Source organism: Pangasianodon hypophthalmus, chromosome 1 (assembly GCF_027358585.1).
Source record: "Pangasianodon hypophthalmus isolate fPanHyp1 chromosome 1, fPanHyp1.pri, whole genome shotgun sequence".
NCBI lineage: Eukaryota > Metazoa > Chordata > Actinopteri > Siluriformes > Pangasiidae > Pangasianodon > Pangasianodon hypophthalmus.
In genome coordinates this window covers 11640424-11648611 of record NC_069710.1, presented here as the reverse complement: position 1 = coordinate 11648611, position 8188 = coordinate 11640424, and the positions used below count along the sequence as shown (strand labels likewise).

At 36.3% G+C, this 8188-nt stretch overlaps 2 protein-coding genes across 3 annotated transcripts; both read left to right on the top strand.

Annotated features, from left to right (window-relative positions):
• The first annotated feature begins 672 nt into the window (after positions 1-672).
• LOC113533764 (C-C chemokine receptor type 4) lies at positions 673-4065 on the top strand. The gene is given in 3 exon segments (XM_026926071.3): positions 673-733; positions 1232-2163; positions 2166-4065. Coding segments are annotated over 3 exon segments (1002 nt in total). The 5' UTR covers positions 673-705; the 3' UTR covers positions 2208-4065.
• A 144-nt stretch (positions 4066-4209) lies between these two features.
• On the top strand, positions 4210-7585 carry LOC113534030 (C-C chemokine receptor type 4). Of its 2 annotated transcripts, XR_003403474.3 has the most exons (3): positions 4223-4263; positions 4581-4642; positions 6795-7585. XR_003403474.3 is itself a non-coding variant. In XM_026926592.3 (2 exons), exons 1-2 carry the CDS (start codon positions 4233-4235, stop codon positions 5639-5641), a joined length of 1092 nt encoding a protein of 363 aa, XP_026782393.3. In that variant the 5' UTR covers positions 4210-4232; the 3' UTR covers positions 5642-5692. The 2 variants fall into 2 exon arrangements, 1 of the variants encoding a protein (XP_026782393.3); XM_026926592.3 differs by lacking the exon at positions 6795-7585 and having other exon boundaries at positions 4210-4263; positions 4581-5692.
• Positions 7586-8188: the final 603 nt, after the last annotated feature.

Here is an 8188-nt window from a genome sequence, read left to right as displayed (position 1 = left end):
CACAAAATTACTTGCTTGTTAAAATAAATATTTTTATAAAATATATATTATATAAAAATAACATTTAAAAAACAATTTATCAAACAATTATTTGGCAGGAACAGGTGAAAAAGTCTATTCACACTGAGAATTCTCCAGTGACCAAGATTGAAATAAAGTGTAGCATTATCAGTCATCTCCATGTTTAGTTTCCTCTGGCCATAATGGTTTCAACTGATTTCTCTGTCACTCATTTTACAATACATTTTTTGTCACTAAGTATTTAGTGGGCACAAAATAGATGTGGCCTCAGTATATTAACTGTGACCGCACCTTATTCTCTTATTACATGAAAACATTGGACTGAAACACTCCATGCTAAGGATGTTTTTACTCTCCTGTGCCTTTAAGTAAATCTTTTGATCAGTCAATACTTCTTGTAATTAGGTTTAATAACTGAATATCAATGAAAATATAATAAAAACAAAACACCATTTTAAGAAAATGTATTTTATTTATATAAAATTATTTGTGGACTTTGACTATGGTGTGTACGTAAGTTTATAAATGATTTGTATTAGCATGTTTCTGATTTCTTCTCACGTAGATGGAAAATAACTGTTCTGGCAACAAGATAAAGCCCCACCTTATGAAATCATAGCTCAGCCTTTTGTTATATAAGTGCCTACAAAGCTTCTTTCACAATCACTCCTGGAATGATGAGACATGGCTACAGTGTACTGCAACATGACAGGTAGGTGGAACTTTTTCATTTTTCAGTTTCCTGGTAGCCATTCATTAGTGTTTCTACAATTAGTAAAGTGTGTAAAATCTCTTGTGCCTGTGCAAATTACTAAAACTGACACTAGGTTCTTTGTCACTCTGAAAAGATAGTTTCTTATTCTTTAATCTGAATCTATTGAGTCTTTAAAAACTTAAATGACTGTATACATTGATATTTGTGCTTTTACACTGTCTAGATTACAGAAAATAGACAATACCTATTGCTCGCAATAGATGGCACTCTAGCACAATATAAAAGTTTTTCTGTCACCTCGTCACCAGTGTGTTCATAAGCTGATAAACAGGCCAAACTAACAATAGGTTCAACAGGTTTTTTTAGAGCAGCCACACAGGAAAACCCACATTAGCCTTTTGCTGCTTTATAAAACTTTTTTTCAGTTTGCATTTTTGCTTTGTAATTTTTCATGCATTTGTATTAATGACACCAACTTTTTTTTTTCATTAACAGCTGAGAACTACTCTGATTACTGCAACCTAATGGAGGACCACTCGTTCTCAGTCTGCAGCAGTAGCAAAGTAAAGGCCTTCAGCCAGGTCTTCCTCCCTACCCTCTATAGCATTGTCTTCATCTTGGGATTCATTGGTAATGGCCTTGTTGTTTTTGTTCTGGTAAAGTATCACAAAAATTCCAACATGTCAGATCTGTGCCTCTTCAACCTGGCTATTTCAGACCTCCTCTTCCTTATCTCATTGCCCTTCTGGGCCCACTTTGCTGCTATCTCTGAGTGGACCGTCGGGAGCTTCATGTGCCATGCAGTGACAGCGCTCTACATGCTGGGTTTCTATGGAAGTATCTTCTTCATGATCCTAATGACTGTGGACCGTTACGCTGTCATTGTCCACACCTATACCTCCCTCTTCTCCAAGCACCGGTCTGTCAGAACTAGTATAGTGCTGTCTTTGTTTATGTGGGCACTTAGCTTGGGAGCTTCTCTGCCAACCATCATTTTCTCCCAAGTAAAGAATGAATCAGATGGATGGACATGTAAAGTGGAATATCCTGAAGGGACAGCGTGGAAATCATTCTCATACATTGAACTGAACGTTCTTGGTTTGATCATTCCTCTCTCAGTGATGGTGTTCTGCTATTCACATATTATCCCCATCTTAATGGCTGTGAAGTCTCAGAAGAAACACAAAGCTGTCAGGCTCATGCTGGTCTTGGTCACTGTTTTCTTCCTCTTCTGGACACCCTACAACATTGTCATCTTCCTGAAGTTCCTGCATGAATTGGGCTACATGAACACCTGTCAGAGGGAACAGGACCTGCACATGGCTATGCAGTGGGTGGAAACCATAGCGTTCAGTCACTGCTGCCTCAACCCCATAATCTACGCCTTTGTGGGGCAGAAATTCAGGAATTTATTTCTAAAGATCCTGAAAGAGTGGTTTCCTCTTTGCTTTGGTCACTGCACAACATTTAAAAGTGAGTTCTCAGAGAGGAGGACCATTAGATATTCAGATTCCTCAGTGTTTTCCAGCACAAAGACAAAATCAAAACAGTAACTTTTATTGCATGGTATCACCAAAGCCTATTTCAGTTCGCAAAGTGCCATTTGAATAGATTATGCATACTTCATATGCTTACTTCTACATTTTGAATGAGCAATGAGTCCATTTTAAAATGCAATCTACTGAGAATAAGTAATCACATCATATGAACTACTAATAATTCTCACTATGTCTCTTTTGTATTTGACTTGCATTCCTATTGCACAGTGTAACTGGTGCATAGTGTATTCTTGTGCATAGTGTATTATCAGTATATTATTAGTACCCAAATTTGATTATATTCTGATGTTGTTACTGGAAAATAATCAACTTTGTTTTGTGTCACTTGTTAAGAGAGAACAACAATGAACACGGCATTATATAATGAATAAAATACTTGAAGGCGTGTTATAAATAATAAGGCTCTAGATCCAGTGTGACCCTGAACACCATAAAGCATTTATTGAAGATTAATAAGAGAATTGAAGATTCTCTTGGTGTTTTCAAGTTTTCATGGCTTTACACATGGGTTTTAACAGGTTTTGTTTCACCTGGCTGATTCAAACAATTTACCACATGTTAGAGAAGGAAATAGTTTTTTGAGTGGTTTTATTTATAAACATTTACGACTGATAGCATCTGTGCATCCTTTGTGCTAAAACTTTTACTTAGATGGACATCTATTAACAAACAATGGCCACGTTTCTAGGTTGCTTTTCCTACGAACCCAGAAATTTGTGCCACGCATGCTGTTATAATCATATCACCACTTCACAAAGTTGTTTAATACTATTATCATTATATTGTTGCATATGCACAGGCTTTCACAATAACAGCCTATGAAATCAGCCTGCACAGTCAAACTCTTGGGTATACTTTCTTTTTCCTGCAGGCTGCCAATGAAAACAACATGTAGGTAACTATATATCAGAGCAACTACATTTCTTAAATACTCTCATAAAGCATCAAACTTTAAGTGAGTAAAAGTGGTTACAAATGTCTGTAATCGAAATTTTGGTTAAAAAAAATTAGATATGCAATCCACTCATGACTAAATCCTTTCAGGAGTGCTTTCTGTGTGAATTGGTCTGTTGAAATGATAAGCATTTGTCCATTTGCCTGGTTTCATTCAGTACAAGTCTTCTTGATCTTATGGCTATATGATTGTTTTAAATGCAAAATGATTAACACAAGTATTTAATGTTCATCTTGTCTAAGGCCAGGAATGGGTTGAAGTCCACCACTACAAGGTTGACATATCTGTAGTAGTAGTAAGATATTTAAGAAAAAATATAAATTATATAGTTTTCTTTTCATGATGCACTAACCTTCCCAATAAGGTTTAAGGCTGATGGCCACACCTTATTAAAAAATAACCACCATTTAACCTCAGTGGATTTGTGGTAATATGGTGAAACATTACCAAAAATTCAATTACCTTTACACTTAAAAACACTGGAATGAACACTCCATGCTAAGCATACGTTTATTCTCCTGTGCCTTAAAATTAAATCCTTAGACTAGGCACTGCAATTAATCCTGTTAAATGACTGATTTATCTATTTAATATCCATTAAAAGTGTTTCTTATTAAATGAAAGCAATGGGGATAAAGACACACAGTGCATCAAGGGCTCTGCTGAGTTGATTTCAGGTGTCTGCCATTAATGCATGTTAATAGCATTTGGATGTAATACATATCATCAAAACAGTATAATAAAAATTAAGATGGTACAGTTCTTGTTTGTGGACTCTGACTACTGTATGTATACTGTATAAGTTTATAAATGTTTTATTTTCCATAAATTTCCATAAATGTTTATGTTTTATAAATTGCATGACTGTTCTGTCAGCGGAATAAAGCTCCACCTCCCAGCTCACGTAGCAGCTTACACAGCCTGCTTGTCATATAGCAGCTTAAACAGCCTGCTTTCACAGTCACTGTTGGACTCCGGAGTCATGGCCATGATAAAACCCAACATGACAGGAAGTAGGTGGCATTTTTCCATTCTGCATCATTGTTAGATTTAGTGTGTTTAGATGTGTCTAAAATTTCTTGTGCTTTTTGTTGTTTAGAGAAGATTACTGAAAATATACATTAGCTCTAGCTGCCAACAAACAGCGATCCAGCACAATAATAAAATTTCAAAAGCTGATAAAATACAAAATTAGCAATAGGTTTAATTGTCTTATTTTAGTGCAGCCACACAGAAAAACATGCATTAGTCTTTATGGTATACATTATTGGATTGCAATTTTTTAATGTAACATGCACTAACTAGCCCATTGTTTTTTTTTCATAAACAGACGATAATTATTCTGACTACTACAACCTAATATCAGACTACAACAACCTATCACTGAACCAGGTATGCAAAAATGACAATTTAAGGTCATTCAGCCAAGTCTTCCTGCCCACCCTCTACAGCATTGTCTTCATTGTGGGGTTAATTGGCAATAGCCTGGTGGTCTGTGTCCTGGTCAAGTATCAAAAAAGGTCAAATGTGACAGATGTGTGCCTCTTCAACCTGGCCCTTTCAGACCTCGTCTTCCTTATCTCATTGCCTTTCTGGGCCCACTACGCTGCCAACACTGAATGGACCTTTGGGGGCTTCATGTGCCATACAGTGACAGCGTTGTACATGCTGGGATTCTATGGAAGTATCTTCTTCATGATCCTCATGACCGTACATCGGTACACCATGACGGTCCATGTCCATACCCCCCATATCTCCAAGCACTGGTCTGTCAGAGCGAGCATAGTGCTGGTTTTGTTTATGTGGGCACTTAGCTTGGGAGCTTCTCTGCCATCAATCATTTTTTCTCAAGTGAAGAATGAATCAGGGGAATGGACCTGCAGGGTTGAATATCCACAAGGGACCGCATGGGAGTCATTCTCTTACATTGAGCTGAACTTCCTCGGCTTGATTATTCCTCTCTCAGTGATGGTGTTCTGCTACTCGCGTATCATCCCCGTCTTGATGGCTATGAAGTCTCCGAAAAAACACAAAGCTGTCAAGCTCATCTTTGTCTTAGTCACCGTTTTCTTCCTCTTCTGGACACCCTACAACATTGTCATCTTCTTGAAGTTCCTGCATCGTTTGGGCTACATGAACACTTGTCAGTGGGATCAGGACCTGAACATAGCTATGCTGTGGGTGGAAACCATAGCGTTCAGTCACTGCTGCCTCAACCCCATAATCTACGCTTTTGTGGGGCAGAAATTCAGGAATTTAGTTCTCAACGTTCTGAAAGAGAGATTTCCACTTTGTTTTGGTCAGTTCCCAACAACTGTCAGTCAGTTATCACATAGGACAGGCTCTGTGTCTTCACGCTCCCCAGAAATTTCCAGCACAAAGATTGTGTAGCCAAAACTGGGCAAAAGTGCAGCAGTTGAAATGTGGGTTAACCAGACCTAATCAAAACTGCAACTGCCGTTGCATCTTATCGCCAAAGCTCATTTTAGTTTGTAAAACGTCTGTCATACTTTGGTTAGTTTTCTCTTTTTCAAAAGAAAGTTGATTATTTGTTGTTATTATTTTACTTTCTGGTTATTAGCATTTTTGTTTAGTTTAGGTATACTTTATATGTTTAGTTCTCCATTTCAAATTAATTCTTCACATACTGTTTGTAGAGACCAATGAGCCCATTTTAAGTATAATCTACTGAATCTAAATCCTGCAGTTTGAAAATGTAATCACATTACATTAATATTGTTAGTATTAAATCTCATTAAGACTTTCTGTCCTTCACTTGTCCTACTAATTGCACAGTGTAACTGATGTGAAGTGAGCTTACTGTTACCACCCGATTGTCTCGCTTGTTAAAAAAGACCAACAATATACATTGCATTATGTAAGATATACAACACTCATTGTTCTGCTGCCCTGACATGAAGTGGAGCTACTATTACCACCCCCAAGTCAATTATTTTCCTATAAGTGCACGTCTCAAAGTATTCCCCTTACACTACAGCAATTTGCTAACGATTAGAATTTTTAATTTATTAAGGAACAACACATCATAGTTTTTAATCATATGTATTTATGTTTAATGTTGTCAAATGTGTGTGTGACAAGTTAGTTCCTGCTATCACCTACATTATAGCAGCTACAAACATTTGTTTCCAAACAAGCCTTTTTCCCCCCTCTCTATAATAATAATAATAATAATAATAATAATAATAATAAAACAGCTTCTCATTTTAAAAAATGGAAAATGTACTCCTCTGATTGATTATTATGTCTCCTATGAATGTACTCCTCTGACTGTTACAAAGCGCTGATGCCTGAGGCTCCTTCTGTAATTGTAAAACAAACATCTGCTTTCAGAAAAACTTCACCACATCAACAATTATACTCCATTTTCCTTGTTAAATAATGTGTTTTTAGTCCATTTATTATTAGTTTTAGATTTAATAGATTGTCCAATATGTAACAAGCTCCTGTGTGACTTGTTACTATAGAAACAATAATGTGTTGGTACAAGCAAATTAATATAACCCCATCATTTGAATTTCAGCTGGAACTATACTCAGAGTGCCTTGTGATGGACTGGCATCCCATCCAGGGTAAATTCTCCTGCTGAGCGCCCAGTGTTCCTGGGAGAATCTCCGGACCATCAGCCTGACCAGGATAAAGCAGCTACTTAAGATGAATGAATAAATAACTTAATCAGCTACTGTCAGAGCTGCTGTCATAGAAAATTAACCAACACCTTCTGACTAATCAGATTCGATAATGCAACAGCGCTGTGGTATAAATTACTACAAAGCATGATTATTTTTATTATTAAAAAAAACAAAACTCCAGTTTTATATTTTATCATTTTTATCACACTGATCTGTTGAGCTTATCTAAAGCACACTGGAACTCATTGCCTCTCAGCATTAGGACCTCCACTACTCTTGATTTTTTAAATCTAGGTTTAAAAAAATATATATCGTTTTACTCTTGTTTTTGGGTTTGGCTAATCTGTCTGCCACTTTTTTTCCCCTTTAAGCAATCAGCTTTTATACTCCACACTGCTTAATCTCTTCAATTTTCTGCTCTATGTTTCATTGCTATGTTTTATTAGTAGTATTTCCATCTTACTATTTTTACTGGTAGTATTATTATTTCTATGTTTATTTGTTATTCAGTGGGATTGTATTATTTATTCATTTTTAAAATCTAAGTATCCTTGGACTTTATGATACTTCTGTAAAGTACTTTGGTCAAGTTCTTTTTAAATGTGCTATAAAATAAATTTGGCTTTACTTGACACATAAACCCTGGTAGTTTCACTGTTCACTGGAATTTTTTTAATTTTGTTTCCAGGATTCCTCATGTATGTGCATTTCTTTCTCCGACTGGACAGCAGGTGTTATTATTTGATCTAGGGTGTTCTAAAATTAATTTTAGTAATGCAATATTTAATGACTACTTTTTTTAGACAGGTCTGCTTTCTTTTAAACTATCCAGAGTAGGTAATAGAAACTAGCCTATACTCCAAGCTAAGTATTTGTCAATCTGCCTTGTCCACTGTAACAAATATAATGATATGTTATAACAAGACCATTGTTCTCTCATGACCAGCCCAAAAACACAGAATATGTGGAAGATGGCCTTTTCTAAGTGTACATATTGTATTAACAAAGGATGACTGAGTTTCTAGGCTGCTTTCCCTACAAACCTGGAAGTTTTTGCCAGGCATGCTGATATGATCACATCACTGCGTCAAAAAATATATTTATTACTACTTACATATTCACATATGCAAACACCCATTGAGGCTTCCACAATAACAGCCCACATAAACTGCCTGTACAGTCCGACTCTTTGACTTATTTCTCTTTTCCTGCAGGCTCCCAGTGAAAACAGTATATAGGCATCCACAGCAACTACATTCTCCATCATTCTGTGACTGCTGTCTGT